Genomic DNA, 18,917 nt, shown 5'->3' with positions numbered 1-18,917 from the left:
AAGTCAGAATGGACCCTATGCCGAACAGTAGTCTGGTATTTCTGAAGTGTGTCTGAAGGAGATATTACGTTCTTTTTAAAGAGCATGTGTGATGGTCCCTGTTGAGTAAGTTTGGGAATTGTTGTGTTAAAAAAAAAAAATGGGAAGACCATCGTTGACCACAGAAATGGGAGAGATTCAAGTGAACACGTGGCTGTGAATTGAGGAGGCAAGGACTCATTCAGCACATTTTCCAGGCTTATGTGATCATGGGGAAGATGAAGGGAGAGGCTGTGCAACCAGCTTTCTGTTCCCTCCAGATGTTAGCTTGCACCAAGCAGCACAGGAGTTGGGTGCAAGTAAAATAAAGGAGAAAAATTTCAATCCTAGAAATGACTGGTTGGACCATGTTATCGCTGACATGCCATACTGACATCAGAATTGAAGAAAACAAATGTTCCTTGTTTATTTTTTGAAGCTTCCTTTTCCTTATTTTTTTTTGCTGGTGTTTTCTAGAATACTTTTTTTCCCTTTATTTGCACATTCATTCTTGTGTTTGATTTTGATATTATCTATTCATGTTGTGGTCCTGATTGCTTACGCACAACATAAGAAATTTTGAAAACATATAGGAAACATATTAATAGACAGTTTTTGCCTTTTGGCTCTTTTTGAGGAAGGAAGACCAACAGAGGTTGAACTCTCCACCCTGATCGTTTTCAGGTATATGACTTGTGGCAAGGTACCTGACTTTCCTCAAGCTCCATTTCTTTATTTCTATAAGAAGAAGAATTCCATTGTTTACCTTGCAAAGTTGCTGAGTCAGTGAAGTAAGAGATCATTTATAAAGTTGTAAGTACATCGTAATTATTTGAGGGCTGGTGGCTATTACAATAGTTGCTATGAAACAATGAGCCAACTTTAACCATAAACTAATCACTCTTTCATCTCAGACTCTCAGCATGTGGCCTTTATAAACACTTCGGAGAAGTGACCAGTGCACTAAGCAACTTGCATAAGATGTGACAGGAACTCAGAGCCTTGCAGGTGGACATGTGGTTTATTCAGAAGCAGAGACGCGACGCAAGGCGCACATTAGAGATGGCACTCAGCACTCTGTGTGGTGAGCTCCAGCTGTGATTCCATTCAAGGAGAGAGGCTTCAGCGGGCAGCCAGTGGGTACCACTCTTTGTGAATGTGGTACAAGACACAGCAAAGGCCCAAGTTGCTGACATCCTCATTTGTATCCATTATGGGTGCACAAACCCCTCACAGGTCCTGGAGGGAGGGAGCTACGCCAGAGGAAACGTCAGGAAGAAAGAAAAAAGGAAAAGAGGGAGAGAGGGCAGGAGAGGGGGAGGGAGTTTAGGAGGAGAACAGGAAGACAGGAAAAGAGAGAAGAAAGGAAAGGAAGGAAGCAGAGAGGGCGGGAGTCAAGCAGGAGGACAGGAAGGAAGGAAGACAGGAAAAGAGAGAAGGAGGAAAGGAAGGGAAGGAAGCAGAGAGGGAGGGAGTTGAGGAGGAGGACAGGAAGGAAGACAGAAAAAGAGAGAAGGAGGAAAGGAAGGGAGGGAAGCAGAGAGGGAGAGAGTTGAGGAGGAGGACAGGAAGGAAGACAGAAAAAGAGAGAAGGAGGAAAGGAAGGGAGGGAAGGAGAGAGGAAGGGAGTTGAGGAGGAGGAGGACAGGAAGAAAGACAGGAAAAGAGAGAAGGAGGAAAGGAAGGGAGGGAAGGAGAAAGGGAGGGAGTTGAGGAGGACAGGAAGAAAGACAGGAAAAGAGAGGAGGAGGACAGGAAGAAAGACAGGAAAAGAGAGGAGGAGGAAAGGAAGGGAGGGAAGGAAGAGAGGGAGGGAGTTGAGGAAGACATGAAGGAAGACGGGAAAAGAGAGAAAGAGGAAAGGAAGAGAAGGAAGCAGACAGTGAGGGAGTCGCGGAAGAGAACAGGAAGGAAGACAGGAAAAGAGAGAAGGAGGAAAGGAAGGGAAGGAAGGAGAGAGTGGAGGAGGAGAACAGGAAGGAAAACAGGGAAAGAGAGAAGGAGGAGGAAAGGAAGGGAGGAAAGGAAGGGAGGGAAGGAGAGAGGGAAGGAGTCAAGGAGGAAGACAGGAGGAAAGGAAGGGAAGGAATGAGAGAGGGAGAGAGTGGAGGAGGAGAACAGGAAAGAAGACAGGAAAAGAGAGAAGGAGGAAAGGAAGGGAGGGAAGGAGAGAGGCAAGGAGTCGAAGAGGAGGACAGGAAGGAAGACAGGGAAGGAGAGAAGGAGGAACGAAAGAGAGGGAAGGAGAAAGGGAGAGAGGGGCAAGCAAGGAGGGAACTGTTTGGAGTCAGGAGCCCTAAATCTCAGAACGATGAGATGATAAAGGGTGGGGTGTGATGAAGCCTGAGCCCCTCTCTCAGATGTCCAGTCATGTCTAGTCAGTGAGAATCCTGGCAGGACAGAAGAAATTCGAATGCATGGTAAGGTCTGACCACATGCTTCACTTCTCCACATTTTTGGAGCACACATCCTCCCTTCACATGTGCTATTTTATAATAGTGTGTGTCTACTTAGGCACTCACATTATGGATATGATGAAACATGATCTGTAATCATTAGTGAAGGCTATAAAGCTGATGCTGGAATTTCTACTTTCTTGTTATCAACTGGAAGCTACATTTTATTATTTTCATAGGCATGTCTTTAATCCCTCTGTCCATTTGTTGAGAGTTGATTTAAAAATTAAATAATATAAGCCATAAATACACTTTACCTTAATATGTACATTGCATTATGCTGAAATCAAATAAAATGGTTGACAGCAATGATGTCTCCCCTCCTCCCTGCAAGGATACCTGGAGAAAAGACCAGGACACAAGAATATTCGCCAGTGTTCACACAAATATTAAATGTTAGGGCTGGGTGCCATGGCTCCTGCCTGTACTTCCAGCACTTTGGAAGGCCAAGGCGGGCGGATTACTTGAGGTCAGGAGTTTGAGACTAGCCTGGCCAACATGGTGAAACCCCGTCTCCACTAAAAAATACAAAAGTTAGCTAGGCATGGTGGTGGGCACCTGTAGTCCCAGCTACCCGGGAGGCTGAGGTGACAGGATCGCTTGAACACGGAAGGAGGGGGGTTGCAGTGAGCTGACTTCACGCCACTGCACTCCACCCTGGGCGACACAGTGAGATCCTGCCTCAAAAAATAAAATAAAATAAAATAAAAATAAATGTTGGTAAACTTAACACATTTGCTACTTCTTTACATTAAAATAATAATCCTGGCCAGGCGCGGTGGCTCACGCCTGTAATCCCAGCACTTTGGGAGGCTGAGGTGGGCGGATCACAAGGTCAGGAAATCGAGACCAACCTGGCTAACATGGTGAAACCCCGTCTCTACTAAAAATACAAAAAACTAGCTAGGCATAGTGGCGGGCACCTGTAGTCCCAGCTACTTGGGAGGCTGAGGCAGGAGAATGGCGTGAACCCGAGAGGCGGAGCTTGCAGTGAGCCAAGATCGTGCCACTGTACTCCAGCCTGGGCGACAGAGTGAGACTCCGTCTCAAAAAATAAACAAATAAATAAAATAACGATAATAATAATGATCCTAAGCCCCCTCCCCACAATGAAGTAGCTGGTATACCCCAGGAAGGGGTCAATGGTCTAGACCATTGGATGCCCTGGTTGAAAGGCAGATGCTGAGTCGGTCAGTCTGGGGGTGGCAGCTGGGATTCTGCATTTCTAGTGAGCTCCCAGGGGATGCTGGCACTGCCAGTTCAGACCACATCTGTTATCCACCACTGCAGAGAAGCAAACTGGACCTCTCGCTCAGAGCCAGTTTGTACTCTGATGGTGAAGGGGTTCAAAAACAATGACCCTCCCCACACAAAAGTACCAGATATGTCCCAGAGTACAAAGCCAGGAGTGGCGAATTCAGCCATCTATGTCAGGCTCCCTTCCAGAGCTCACTGGGCTTGGAGGAAACCAGCAGTGGGAAGGGGTGAGAATATTCAGTGCCTCTGAAGCAAGAGAATTCCTAAGTCAGCATTGCTAAGCCAGCTATCTAGGGGAAGAAGGCAGGTAAGTCTGCAATGAGGAGCTCAAATTCAGGCCCCATCAGATGAAGTCAGAGCTTTCTGGTCTCTCAGCATCATCAAGAAAAGTAGACTGCGTACAGCCACTGAGAAAGATGGTCCCTAGTCCAATCTGTTACCCTCCATGTACACTGGGCAAGATTTGTACCCTAGAAAAGTAAAGAGAATAACAGGGCAAAGTGGGCTCACAGAAAACAGATATAGCAGACTGGAAACCAAATACAACAGATAACAAAAGCATAGAGACACAGGAACCAGGACAACAAACTGAGGAAGTTGAAATAAGCTAAGACTCCATACAGGATGGCATATATATACACACAATAAATGGCATGTTTAAGTTTATATGTTGTGTGAAAGAAGATCATCTGTTTATTTGTTCCATTGTTAATGTGCTTTTGATGCCATCGTACTGTAGTTTACTGGATCATTTCTATTGTACCTTAAAATTGTCAGGAAAAGTAAGCTACTGTCTCATGGGGAAAACACAATTGTACAAAAGTAAACTGTAATTCATGGAAGGAAATGCATCCCCATCAGCATAGAAACTGCCCATCTTTGGCTGTTGGAGAATTATGAAAAGCTAAAAACTAACTTGTTATATGTGTACAAACCACACTGCTAGAACAAAATTTCATTCTTTTCCAATCTAGCTTGTGACAGAGAAGCATTCACACATTCAGTTTTTTTTTTTTTTTAAGCAAAGAGGAGTCTTCCATCTTATGCATAGAAGTGATGTTACTGAAAAGTGTAGAAAATAAGACTTATAAAAAAATAATGTGAAGCATGTTTTCACATCTGTGGAGAGCTGAAGTACCTACAATTTCCCAATCCGTCTCTTCCACAATCGCTGTGAGGCTTTGCCATTTCATCAAAATGGCACTGGGGCCTTTTTTCCTTTGAAAAATACTCTTTTTTGGCCAGGGGCGGTGGCTCACGCCTGTAATCCCAGCACTTTGGGAAGCCCAGGTGGGCGGATCAGTAGGTCAGGAGTTCAAGACCAGCCTGCCCAACATGGTAAAACCCCGTCTCTACTAAAAAATACAAAAATTAGCTGGGTGTGGTGGCTGGTGCCTGTAATCCCAGCTACTCAGGAGGCTGAGGCAGGAGAATCACTTGAACCTGGGAGACTGAGGCTGCAGTGAGCAGAGATTGCGCCACTGTGCTCCAGCCTGGGTGACAGAGTCAGACTCTGTCTCATAAAAGAAGAAAGAAAAAAGAAAAATACTCTTTTTTAATTTAATGACTAAACAGAAATGTGAGGTGGTTACAATACCAAAAAAATAACAGTAACTCTGATATGTGTGTATCCATTTGTTTCCAGAGAATGGAAAGAAACTGGGAGGGAGAATTCTAAAGACTCCAGGTGGAAAATACTATCATACTTACTGTAGGTACCACAGCAATGTGTGTGGAATGCATCTATTATGGAATTGTGTTCCCAAAAATATATGTTGGAGTCATCATCCCCACTACCTCAGAATGTGACCTTATTTGGAAACAGGATCTTGTCAGAGGTAATCAAATTAAAATGTAGTCATTAGGGTGGTCCTTAGTCCAATAAGAATGGTGTTCTTATAAAAGGAGAAAATTTGGACACAGAGACACACACAGAGGGAAGACGATAGGACAAGATACAGGGAAAGGAAAGCAGGTTCAAGCTGAGGAGAAAGATCTGGAATAGGTCCTTTCCTCACAGCCCTCAGAAGGAATTAAGACTGCTGACATCTTGATCTAGGACTTCTGGCCTCCAGATCTGTGACACAATACACATCTGCTGTTTAGGTTACTTAGTCTGTGGTACATTATTATGCAGCTGTAGTAAACTAATACAGAAACCACGAATGACTGTATTTGAGTCGCAAGTCCCTTCCTAATTTGCTCATAAATTGCCTTCTCTGAAATCCCGTGTCCTCAAAGGGAAATCACGATTGCATTAAATGGGGGAAGCTCTCTTATAGTACCACCTCTAAGAACACATAATTTTATTGACTATATACTATGCACTGGTACTAAGGGCTTGGCCTGCCTCACCTCCTTTATCACCTCCATTTTACCCAGGAGGAAACAGACACAGGTGCACTTTGTCTATCACAGATGATAATTCTTGCTGAATCCAGGCATGCCCCTGTCCACTATGTATGCACTAAACTAGAAATACACTCTCATGTTTACACCTTTTTTTTTTGTCTTTTTCCCCTTTTGTGGAGAACAGGGTCTCGCTATATTGCCCAGGCAGTTCTTAAACTCCTGGGCTCAAACTATTCCCCCAACTCCCACCTCTGTCTCCCTAAGTACTGGGATTACAGGTGTGAGCCACTGCGCCCGACACACCCTCACGTTTTTAAAGTCTTAAAATTCTCTTATTTCCGCTTCTCAAAAGGCCCAATCCTTTTCCTTAAACGTGAATATACCACATAAACGAACACGAAATAGAAACAGGGACAAAAAAGTATTTTTCTGATGATGGCAAAAGGGGAAAAAAAAAAAAAGAAAGCTGTTTAGGTGGCATTTGAAAAGTTAAAAAAGGAAGAAAACTCAGAGCAGCCCAAAAGACAGATGATACCTAAAAAGGCATAACCAGCAAGACATGTTGACTATTAGTATTATTTCAGCATCCTCCTTGCGCAGCTTGGCTTTGCTCTGGGACAATGCACCAGCCTGGGATGCTCAGAGATGCAGGCACGGAGGTTGTGCACCCTTTCCGCACACTGCGCATGCGCGGCTGCCGGTTCAAGTCGCGGTCCAGGACAGCAGGAGAGGCGGGCAAGCGAAACAGAAAAACCCACCCACGGTCCAGGGACTGGCGGCTCAGGCGAACCCACCCAGGGACCTCGTGACCAAGGCCATTTGTCTGCAACCTAATGGCTAGCAGTGATACCACCCTGAGCATCTTCAACCCCCTCTCCCCACTCTACAGCCCCTTGTACTGTCCCTCCTTCCTCATTCACACTCCTGATCCAAACTCAAGCAGTGAATTTGCCCCCAGACGAGGGCCTCGGCTCTGCGCGGCCGCTGGCTGAGTAGCTTGGCCCGATTCCGGGTGTGAAGTGAGGAGGAATTGATACGGGTAAACGTATAGCGCCGGCCCGCGCCGCATCCCGAGTCTGCAGCTGCAGCTGCGGCGAAAGCCCAAGGTGCGCGTGCGCGGAGCGGCACTAGGCAGCCCAGGACGCGCGGGCTCGGAGCCGGGCGAGGGGCCGCGGGAGGCGCGTGCGCAGAGCGACCCCGGGCGCGCGAGAAGGCCCTGAGTGCGCGTGCGCGGGGCGGACGGGTGCGCGCGCACTTCCTCCTCGCCCCCACCCAGACCCAGAAGGCGGCACCATGGCGGCGCCCCCGCCGCAGCCCGTCACCCACCTCATCTTTGACATGGACGGACTTCTTCTGGGTGGGTAGTGTGCGGCCGCCGCCTCCCGTAAGGGCGGTCTTGGGTGGGCGTGGGGACGGTCGGCGCGGGGTACGTCACGGCCGGGGGGCCGCGGCGGGGCGGTGTTCGTGCAGGGACGCTCGGGCTCCCGCGCGCTCTGCCCCCCGCTGGCCCCGAAGTCGGGCGGCGGCCAGGAGCGCCCGCGGGCCCATGTCCGGGCTGGCGGGCGCGCGTGGCCGCGGCGTCTACGCGGCCCCAGCACCCGCTTCCGGTCGGCGGCCCGCGCGTGGGGCCGGAGCACGTGGGAGCAGTCCCTGGGGTCCGCCGGGCGGGCGCGCGTCTGCGCGTCTGCGCGTCCTCTCCTCAGAGCGCGGCGCGGCGGGACCTCCGCGCTCTCTTTTCGGTTACCCATGCGTGCGACCTTGGGCGGTGCCCAGCCTCAGTTTCCCCGTCTGCAAACTAGCCTGGAGGATACTTGCCTGCCTGCTCCGAGGTTGCTGCTGTGGGCGAACTTTGATGGTAGCATCCTACATGGTAGCGGTTCTCTACCTGGCGGTTTTGCCGCCCTGAGGGCATCTGGCAATGGCGATGTCAGGAGACATTTTGGCTGTCACAGCTGGCGTGGAGTGATGGGGTCACTGGCATCTAGTGGGCTCCAGACCAGTGATACTGTTAAACTCCCCGCAGTGCACAGGAGTGCCCTATGCAACCATAAGGAATTATCCCGCGCCGTCAACAGTGTAGAGGCACAAAAGGTCTGTCAAGTGGTCTGGCTGCCTAGGGTGACCAGCACCAGGGACATCACCTGTGGGCTACTTGTAAATGTAGAAGCTGGGGCCCCACCCTACCCCTGCCCAATCAGAATCTGCATTTTAAGTGCGTGAACGTTTGAGAACAGCTGCTCTATCAATCCGAGGCATTAAGAAACCCTTGGCAGTGTACTAAGTGAGGTAGTCAGTCATAGCACATGTGAACTTCACCAGCCAAGAGGAATTCAAGTAGAATTCAAAGAATAAAACCCTGTTTTTAACTCAAGACAGAACTGTGCTGAGCTCTACCGAAAGCCTTGACACAGTTAACAGTATGACACATAATCACCAGGAGGCTTCATGTATCTATAAACATGTCTGCATACTCTGTGTAGACAGCTGACCTGCTTGGTTACGTATATCATTCCTTCATTTCAAAACCCTGCAAGTTAGGAGGAAGTATTTGCATGTCACTAATTAAAAAAGAAAAAACCCTGCAGCTCAGAGAGGTAAAGCTACTTGCCCAAGGTCACACAGCTAATAAGAAGCCAAGCTGAGAAACGATTCTGGATTGATCCAGTTCTAAATGTAAATGATGTTGAGCTCATCTTAAATTGTGAATATGACCTTGTTTCTGCTCATCATATTGGTGGGTAATTCCCTAGCAGTGTTTCCTTTTAAAAAGGCATACAGAAACCATTCTCTTCATTTTATGAACACAGAGGTGTAAACTGATGAATTCCAAAGGAAAAAAAAAATCCCCATAGAGGTCAGTAATTGGAGCCAACGGTGTATGCAGCTACTAAATTTGAAATGACTCAATTTCAGAAAGCTTGTGGGATACATAGGTATAGTTTGTAGACATGAATTTTCCTACTCCGGTGGTCAAGAAGTTAAATTGTCAAATAAATTTCTTATCCTCTAATAAAGGTCCAGAGAACCTGTTCTGGGAGTCTCATGAATTTTAATACCAAACAAGATGTCTCATTAAAATTAAATTTATTAAACTTCTAAATGAGCTTGATGCCTAATTCTGATTCTAGATTCGCACATAGCCATGCCCTGAAGTGATGAATGTGACTTAAATGGCATTACAAGCATTGACCTCACATTGTTACCCAATCCTCTGATCTAGTCAGATAACCAAGAATTAGTGCTATTTGGAAAAATAAGCCCTACTTCTTTTTATTCCCCCCTCATTTTCTGCCCATTTCCTCCTTTCCTGCCCTACCTCTTCTTTGAGGTGGTAAGGCCTTGCAAAACTTTCTTGGAAATATAGCTTTGTTTATCCCATTCTTTCACCAAATGTATAAATACAAAACACAGCTTTCCAAGATGTACCGCTTTAATTTAATCTACCAGATTATGCCTGCTCTCTTTCTTTAGCACCTCACTTCAGTGTATCTGTTGTTTGCATAACAATATATTATCAATTTATAATGAGTTATTTTACAGTGTCTGTTTTTCGGGAATTTTGAATGCATTTTCCTAGGAAGTTCTGTTTGTCTATGTAGCCCCAATACTTGCATACTTGGGGAAGTAAAATTGAAAACGAATAGTTTCATGGAGGATTGTTAACATTAGAGCAGAAGCTTGTTTAATCAGAGGAGAATGAGGAAGTACATGGAGATTTTAGAGGAAATGTTGACCAGGAAGAAAGCCAGGAAACTTTCCCATGCTTTTGACATGCACGATGCTGTTAGTTGTCCTTTTAAAAAAAAAAAAATACACTTCGGTTTCTGTTTCTCATGACCAAGGTAAGAGTCAGTTATGATTTAGGTAATATTAATAATTTTGGCTCTCAAATGCCATTCAGAGAAAGAGAGTAGGGGAGTGGGATTAGTTAAAAACTGGGATGATTTTGAAAGAAGATGACAATTATTAAACAGTATCTCAGCAGCTAGACAGGGAAGATTATTCTGTTTGTACATAACTGAAATTAGGAACACAAAAGATGGTCCCGATTTCTTTAAAAGAGAAGACAGTTTGTTGTCCAGAGCAGTTCTGTCTCATAGAATTGAGCCAGGTAAAAATTTTGGGGAGCAACTTTTAATAAGTAAAAAGATACAGATGACATTGATTTGGATGATGGATGTTATGTAACCTAATGTATCAAAAATATTATTTAATACAAAGTCAATATAAGAAAATCATTTAAGTGTTTGACAGTAATTTTGATAGTAGGTCCTCAAAATCTGTGTGTATTTTATACATACAACACATCTTAGTTTGAACTAGTCTCATTTCAAGCACTCTGTAGCCTCATTTGGTGGGTGGCTACTGGCTTGGACAGCATGGGTCTAGGTTTTTGTGGAGCAACCCAAGATGTCTGTTGATAATTGCTATGCTGGGAGGGCCAGGCAGAGGTTGGGTGTTAAGAATATTCAGAATTAGGAGTTTTGGTGTATGTAAAATGTGGTATGTGTAAAATGTGTTTTCTTGGAGTCTAAATACAGAATTATTTAATATCCTTTTAAAATCAAAGGAAAATAAGCTTATTTCCAAATTCTTAAATATCGTAAAATAATAAAGTAGATCTGCGAAGGGTAATAACATTTGCAGTGTTGACCATAATATACCATATCTTTATAAATCCAGATTGCAGGATTTTAATGAGTGACTTCTACTTCACCTTTATGTAGTAAAATGAAGACCTCTTCTGTGCCTTCTTGCACTCCCATAGCTTCCTCCTTGCCAAATAATAGCACTTGAGACTGTAAGTGCCTGCCTCACTGTCTGGGGCCCAGGAGACCCTAAAAGGTCATGGAGGTAGGGTCTCTGTGGGGATCACCAAGCCCAGTACTGATGGGATTGTGGGCTGCCTGAGACAGTTGACAGTCATGTCCACGGTGTGGCCAAAATTCCACAGACATAGCGTGAGTGTGTTTTGCGCTGTCATTCTTTGTTAACTTCATGTAGGCTGTTTCTTTAGACACCAAAACATCCATATAGCTGATGACAAAAATAGATTTTTTCTTACGTAATATTAGCACATGCCCTAGGTGGATTGTCAGAAGAATCTTTGTATGTTGTCATTTGACCCCATGAAATACGTCTGAGGTTTAAAAGTGCAGCTGACAAGCTTTTCAGCCTCAGTCGGTTCTTACTACTTGATGTTATCAAGTCATTCATTCCAAGTGGGATTTCTAAGAGTTTTGGCACATTTCTGAGGAAGGTGGAGCAAAGTGAAGGATCATTCTGCATGCTTCCATAGGTGGTTATTGTTTAACCCCAGAACGTGCAGAGATCCTAGTTGGAATGAGATAGTAATCACAATCTCCCCTCCTTCCATCATTTGTAATGGGTCTTGCTCTGGATGTCAAAGCAACTCTGGTGGTAGGTTCACATTTTTTCTTTGCCCTGTCTTCCCTGGGGGCTGACAGTGTACCCTTGGGTTTTAACCTTGCTAGGTGAAATGTAGGTTCTCTTCCACATTTGCAAAAGAGATGGCTGAGGGTGGAGGCCAGTGTGAGGGGCTTGGGACAGAGATGAACCCTTATCTCAGGGGCCATGATTGGCCTTTCACTACAGGGTAATCAATGAGTAATCTGTTGTTTCTGGAAACTGAAAAGGCTTCTGGAATATAGAAAGCACAAGAAACGTGTGTTCCTATTAAGGGTCCGAAGAGATGTAGAGTAAGATGCTATATTGTATGTCGGAGAAACAGCATCAGATTATAGATTTAGCTCCCTTTGGTTCTGTTTTCTAATTGACCTGAACCATGCCAGCCTTAAGTTCTTGTAGTAAGTGGTTGGTTGTCCACTGTAGCTGTTTCTGTTTCTAGAATAATTGAGAAGGGGGTAAAACTTAAATTGCAAAATTCTGCAGATAAATAAAAGTTTTGTCCAGCTGGCAACACAAATATTGAGCAGATTCTAGGCATGCAGGGCTTAAAATATTCGGTAAACCATGCTGTAAACAGATGTGCTGTCATCCAAGCTTTGCTGTTCCATTTACAAAGCCCAGGAAGAGAAGATTCAGCATCATTCTTAAGAGCACTAGGATTTTCAGAATTGTAAATGAGCATTGGCTTCAACTTAAAGTCATCATCTGCATTAGCTGCTAACACAAAAGTCTGCCTGTCCTTTAAAGCTTTCAAGCCAGGCACTGACTTCTCCTCTCTAGCTATGAAAGTCATGGGTGGCATTTTCTTCCAATAGAAGGCTGTTTTGTCTACATTGAAAATCTGTTTAGTGTAGCCACTTTCATCGGTGATCTTAGCTAGCTCTCCTGGATAACTTGCTGCGGCCTCTCCATCAGCACTTGCTGCTTCAAGGAGCTGTTCAAGGACAGAGCAAGAAGCAATTCTTTCCTTAAACCTCATGAACTTCTGCTAGATTCAGACTTTTCTTCTGCAGCTTTCTCACATGCCTCAGTCCTCATAGAAGTGAAGAGAGTTAGAGTCTTGCTCTAGATTAGGCTTTGGCTTAAGGGAATGTTGTGCTGGTTTGGTCTTCTACCCAGATCATTAAAACTTCCTCTATGTCAGCAATAAGGCTGTTTCACTCTCATCATTCACATGTTCACTGGGGTAGCACGTTTAATTTCCTTCAAGAACTTTTCCTTTGCATTCACAACTTGGCTAATTGGGTGCAAGAGGCCTAGCTTTGCTAGGCTTCTGACATGTCGGCTTCTGACATGTCTTCCTCACTAAGCTTAACCATTTCTAGCTTTTAATTTAAAGTGAGAGATGTGTGACTCTTCTTTTCTCTTGAACTCTTAGAGGCCATTTTAGGGTTATTAATTGGCCTGATTTTAATATTAGTGTGATTCAGGGACTAGGGAGGCCTGGAGGAGAGGAAGAGAGATGGGGGTCTATGGAGCAATCAGAACACACACAACATTTACCCATTAAGTTCTCTGACTTACATGGGTGTGGTTCATGATGTCCTAAAACAATGACAATGGTAACATCAAAGATCACTCATCACAGATTGACATAACAGATGTAATAATGAGACGATTTGACATATTGCAAGAATTGCCAAAACGTGACACAGACACGTCACGTGAGACATGCTGTTAGGAAAATGGTGCTGATAGACTTTCTCGACACAGGGTTGCCAAAAACCTTGAATTTGTAAAAACTACAATCTATGAAGCACAATAAAATAAGATATGCCTGTATAATATGGGACAGCGGTGCATGATTTTGTTTTGTTTTGTTTTGTTTTTTGAGCCAGAATCTGTTTTTCTCCTTGAAAAGCTATATGTTAGAGATTATTTGGTCCTTTTTATCTTTGCGATTATTCACTCTTTACTCTGATTCTGTTTCTTTTTTTTTAAACTGCTATAATTTATATACTATTTTCTGTCATTTTTCAGGAGTAGATGGAGACTTAAAGCAATGTAAAGGAGCAAGGTAAATGATATCTCCTAAGAAATGTCCCCTGAAAGCACTCCTTATATAGATGCTCAGGCGACTGGGCAGACCTTCAGATGAGATGTTTGAAAAGTGATTGATAGGCAGTCTGTAGGTAGAAAGCACAGTAGTGTTATTCTGGAATACATTATGCTTGAAAATAATGCTCCTACCATTGGCTATAAGGGAATTTCAGTGATTAATAAATGCAGCATTTAATATATTAAGAGCTTCCTTTAATAGTGTTAAAATGGTGGAAGGGGGCAACCTTGATTTTGTGATGCAGATATTTGCAGTTTAAAATTGCCTTGTTGGTGCCTAAAGAGTAATCTAACGCATGCATTTCTACTGTGTAAGAGCACAAAAAGGAAGACTTTTCCCCATGGCTTTTCATAGCTGGGCCATCCATGTGGCTTCTCTTCACATCCCTTTTCAGCAATGTCTGGCAGGTAGATCACCACCTTCCCTGATCCTCCTTTATCCCCTGTCTCCCTCGTGTCCTTTGCTGTGATGCCAACAGTAAGTAGCAGCTAAGGACCCTGGTGCAGCTGGCCACGTGGCAAGGTGCCTGCGTATGAGAGGAGGATGGTCACCTCTTCACAGCCATGCCTGGCAGGCAGTTTCATGGCATTGCTTGTGGCGCTTGGCGGGGCCCTTGACTCTTCTCTCTGAGCTCTGTGAGCTGGGCCGAATGATGTGCCCTTTTGTGATTGATGGTGCCTTATTTAAAAAACACTGCAGATGACATAGCTGTTCAAGGACAGAGCAAGGAGCAAACCAAAGTTTGCTGTTTGACTCCCAATAGACTGTTCCATGTGTCTATGAAATAAGAGCAAAGGGTCATATTTGGCACATCGCAGCTTATCTGAAGCCTTCAGACAAAAGCCGAATTAAGCACCAACCCTCTCTCCCACTTGTGTGAGCTGCCATGCACGTGGAAGAGAAGCACATGGTCCTTGAGCACTGTGCGCCTGTCTGCTCTCTAGCCCAGCACTGTGTATCCAGCAAACCTTTCTGCCAGGATGGAAATGTTCTGTAACTATACTGTATCCGATGGGAGCCACAGCTGTAAACTGGGCTCATGAGATGTGACTCATGCAACTGAGGACCTGAATTTCTCGTGTTATTTAAGTAGCCCCCAATGACTAATTGCCAAAACGTAACATAGAGACACAAAATATAGAGTGGACAGCACAACTCTAGAGGAATGCATTCATTCATCCTTAATCTATTTAGAAAATACTCTGCTGGGTGTTACAAAGGCTTCAAAATTAGTCTCTTCCTTTAAGGATCTTAGAGTCCTGCTGGAATCTAAAACATGATTGGTAAAATCTGTGAATAATTGCTAATGATATACACAATAAGAATGTGTTAGCAACAGAGCAGGATTTTGAACTGAAATCACGTTTGGGGTAGCATACCGTCAAGGATGGATAGGAGCCAAGAAGAAAAATGGATATTCCAGACCAGGAGAAATGGCCGAGCCATAGGCATCTTTACTAAAGCACAGAAGAGAGTCATTTTTTGTTGTTGTTGTTTTTATCAAGCTTTAATACAAGACTGTATTAAAAAGGGAAAAAGATCTTGCTGATGATTACATTGAAGTGTGGAGGTGAGAAGAGATTTGAAAACATAATAATCCTAACACATGCATTTCTCCTGTGTAAGAAGACAAGAAGGAAGACTTTGTTTTCCCCTTGGGTTTGCGTAGCTGGAACACCTGTTTAGCTCCAACACCTGTTTAGCTCCTCTTCACATCTCTTTTGAGCAATGTCTGGCAGGTAGAGATTAGAAATCTCTAATGTTTCATTGAGAAATACGAGACTGGGGCTGGGGACAGTGGTTCACGCCTGTCATCCCAGCACTTTGGGAGGCCGAGGCAAGTGGATCGCTTGAGGCCAAGAGTTCGAGACCACCCCGGCCAACATGGCAAAACCCCGTCTCTACTAAAAATTCAAAAATTAGTCTGGCATGGTGATGCATGCCTGTAATCCCAGCTACTCGGGAGGCTGAGACACGAGAATCACTTGAGCCTGGGAGGCAGAGGTTGTAGTGAGCTGAGATTGCGCCACTGCACTCCAGCCTGGGCAGTAGAGCTAGATTCTGTCTCAAAAAAAGAAAAATACTAGATTAATTTCTGTCAGGCTAAGATTAGTATTTCTTAAACTGGGTGCCCATTGGTAATATCCCTTTAGCCTATTTTAAAGTGAAAATCTCACCCCATCCTGCAAGCACACATCCTGGGTTTTCCCCCCATGACTTTCCGAAGAGTCTAGGATGGTTATTGAGACACCAGCCTACATTCTGGATTTGTCTGATTGTTTCCACATGATACCACCTTACTTGTTCTTCTGTCCCCTGTATTTCCTCTAATCTAGAAATTATGCCTAGTGCTTTAGTTGGACAGAGGTCAGCTGCCTCTGGCAAGAATAGTGCTGTGCCCCTTCCTCACATTTTTGGGGAGATGTTTGCATTCGGTCTGTATAGGTTCAGTACCTTCATGCTAGCCCCAGCCCTGCAGAGGGGAGTTGTCCTCAGGAAAGCTGGTGAACTGACTCCTCTCCCATGGTGGTACATGGAACTTTTTAGTGAGAAGTTCAGAGCCTGAGAGACAAGTTAGAAGTACTGGCTATGATGCCTGTGTGTGTGGACAGCCGGAACCCTTAGGCAGGAGGAGGAGGCTGCCGGGGACAGATATGTGCCATGCTGTGCGCCCTTCAAAGAGAGGGTACTCACAGGAACCTAAATAGGTTTCACGTGCATGGGTTCCTCTGTTCCATGCAGTGGGATACAGGAAAGAAAGAGCAGCCATGCAGCTGTTTTCTCCCTGTGTCGGAGCACACGCCACAGTCTCTTTGGTGTTTGCTCATGAGATGGAAGGACACTCATGACTTTGTCACAAGATGCCTGAGAAAGCACAGAGGTTTTTTGTTTGTTTGTTTTTGAGACAGAGTCTCACACTGTTGCCCAGGCTGGAGTGCAGTGGCGCGATCTCCGCTCACTGCAAGCTCCGCCTCCCTGGTTCACACCATTCTCCTGCTTCAGCCTCCTGAGTAGCTGGGACTGCAGGTGCCCGCCACCATGCCCGGCTAATTTTTTGTATTTTTTTTTTAGTAGAGACAGTGTTTCACCATGTTAGCCAGGATGGTCTCGATCTCCTGACCTCATGATCTGCCTGACTTGGCCTCCCAAAGTGCTGGGATTGCAGGTGAGCCACCGCACGTGGCCTTAGTTTTTTTTTTTTTTTTTTTTTGAGACAGAGTCTCGCTCTTGTCACCCAGGCTGGAGTGCAATGGCGTGATCTTGGCTCACTGCAGTCTCCACCTCCTGGGTTCAAGCGATTCTCCTGCCCTAGCCTCACTAGTAGCTGGGATTACAGGTGCCTGCCACCACACCCAGCTAATTTTTTGTATTTTTAGTAGAGACGGGGTTTCACCATGTTGGTCAGGCAGGTCTCGAACTCCTGACCTCAGCAAAGAGTTATTAAAATCAAATGCAGTTGCCTACTCTTTGTCTGCTTTTGAAAAGTAAACTTAATGTTTCAGACTGAGGCGTATTTGTCATTGGGGTCCTATGTTCTGCACAGTTTGTAAATCTACTTCACACAAAGTGATACAGTGATACTCAGGAGGGCTTAAAAAAGATTAAATCCTTCATTTGGAAACATCATGCCCAATGAAAGGAACACAGGCCCTAAGGAGATGTGGCTGATTCTAGGGACCAGGGCCAGTAAAATACAACATGAGCACAGAGCACTTTCTCATGCCAGGATGCAGTAGCCGGGGGGTCCCACTGGCACAATATGAACCATTTGTAATCAAAAGAATAATGACCAGAAGAGAGTATAATACTCTCTCTCTATATTTTTTAAGTCTCTGTGTTATGATTCTCAAAAGAGAAAAAGGATGGCTGGGGGTGAGCTCTTTTACAGAAGAATGCCAGTTAATGAATATGGACAGAATGGGAGAATTAGCCAGGTCACCATTTTGGGATCCCGACTGTAAGTGGTTCCCACAAGCATTGTCAGTGGAAGCCAAAACCATAGAGTAATCATGCAGGAGACGAAGGTGCCCGCAGTGCCATGCCACAAGTCACTGACTGATAACAGAGGCAAACAGGGGCCTTCAGAGCAGGCAGCTCTGGGGGCCACGATTGACCCTGTGGCCCAACTGATGTAGCTTTGCCATCCAGAAAGCAGCATGTCACGTCACGTGTGCTTTCTGAAGTGACCTCAGAAATGGTTAACCTGAATCCATCTGGACCTGTAGGAGTTTCAGAGGGGTAGAGGAACACGGGAGGGGGCGTCATGTGGAAACAGCAAGACAAATCCCGAATGTAGGATGTTCTACCTGGTACCTGGACTGGGTCCTTGAAAATGTTGACTATCATGGGGAAAAAATAGGGGCTGGCTTTTCCACTTTTAAAGAGGCTAAAGGGACATAGTCAAATTCAGTGGACCTTAGATTGGGGAAAAAAATCTATAAAAGACATTTTTGTGACAATTGGAGAGCTGTGATGTGTGCTATTTAGAAATATTGCTATGAAATATTGCTGATTTTCCTGGGTTTGGCAGTGGTATTATGGCTGTGTAGGAGAGTGTCATTCTTAGGAAAAACGTGCAGAGAGCTAGAGGAATGAAGAGTTAGGGCATCTGTATGTTTTCAGGTGTGTTGCATGCAGGTATAGGGTATGTAGATGTTTCCTATCCTACTATTGACTCTTCTGTATACTCGAAAAGTTAAAATAGGAAAGGGAAGATTAAGTCTTAAGCATGAACCACTAAAAACAACCCCAAAAGCAGTATTAAGTAGTAGTCAGTTAATTCTGTTTAAGAGACAAGAATGTAAAGCATGCATCTTTAGAAAATTGATGTTAGAGAAATGGAAGAAACAGTTTCAGAACCTTCAGCTCTCTCGAACATTACGGTGGCAATGCATTCATTGCAATGTGTATTATAGCAGAAAACATTCTGAAGGAAGAGTCCCATTTCCTAGTGCTCATTTTTCAGTTCCTCATCTCTCTCTCATAGTGCAGGAGATTTGTAGACAAATGTCTACAGGATTTAGACAGATGTCAGGAAAATTGTCTTTTGTTGATGTCTTAATTGGAAGCCGATATTTTGTCAGGGCATGATGCTTATAAAAGGAATAAATAAAAGCTTTCTAAAATTCTTCAAAGAGTAGCCACTGGTACCTGTGTGTCACGTCATATGCTGATGAGACATGACAGAAAATGCTCCTGAGTAGCCTTATAGCTGATCCCGAGGAGCTACTGTGACTGGGCTTTCACTGCACCCCTCAGCTGACTTTTGCCTACTGGGTCTGTGTCATCCCTTTTTACCCTGAGGCTACCAAGGTCTTAGGAAACTGGAGGTTGGAGTTTGAACT

At 44.7% G+C, this 18,917-nt stretch overlaps 2 protein-coding genes across 11 annotated transcripts in view; one reads left to right on the top strand and one right to left on the bottom strand.

Annotated features, from left to right (window-relative positions):
* The window catches only part of STS (steroid sulfatase), a 205,784-nt gene extending 197,547 nt beyond the window's left edge, over window positions 1–8,237 (bottom strand). For 2 of the 5 annotated variants that reach the window (XM_063660536.1, XM_063660534.1), the window contains exon 1: window positions 7,895–8,227. Coding sequence is in view for 2 of the 5 variants with exons in the window: in XM_063660534.1 (XP_063516604.1) it covers window positions 7,895–7,945 (51 nt within the window). In the remaining 3 variants the exon portion in view is untranslated. Of the gene's footprint in view, window positions 1–7,409; window positions 7,748–7,894 lie in introns of those variants that run through there. The other 3 variants (XM_063660535.1, XM_054471285.2, XM_054471284.2) reach the window with 3 other exon arrangements.
* The window catches only part of PUDP (pseudouridine 5'-phosphatase), a 377,730-nt gene continuing 366,008 nt past the window's right edge, over window positions 7,196–18,917 (top strand). For 5 of the 6 annotated variants that reach the window (XR_010125477.1, XR_010125476.1, XR_010125475.1 and 2 more), the window contains exon 1: window positions 7,295–7,440. Coding sequence is in view for 3 of the 6 variants with exons in the window: in XM_054471288.2 (XP_054327263.1) it covers window positions 7,377–7,440 (64 nt within the window). In the remaining 3 variants the exon portion in view is untranslated. Of the gene's footprint in view, window positions 7,441–18,917 lie in introns of all 6 variants that reach the window. The other variant, XM_054471286.2, reaches the window with a different exon arrangement.

Source organism: Pongo pygmaeus, chromosome X, assembly GCF_028885625.2.
Source record: "Pongo pygmaeus isolate AG05252 chromosome X, NHGRI_mPonPyg2-v2.0_pri, whole genome shotgun sequence".
NCBI classification, from domain to species: domain Eukaryota; kingdom Metazoa; phylum Chordata; class Mammalia; order Primates; family Hominidae; genus Pongo; species Pongo pygmaeus.
Note: the sequence above shows the minus strand (reverse complement) of the source record. Positions and strands in the feature narration are given on the sequence as shown.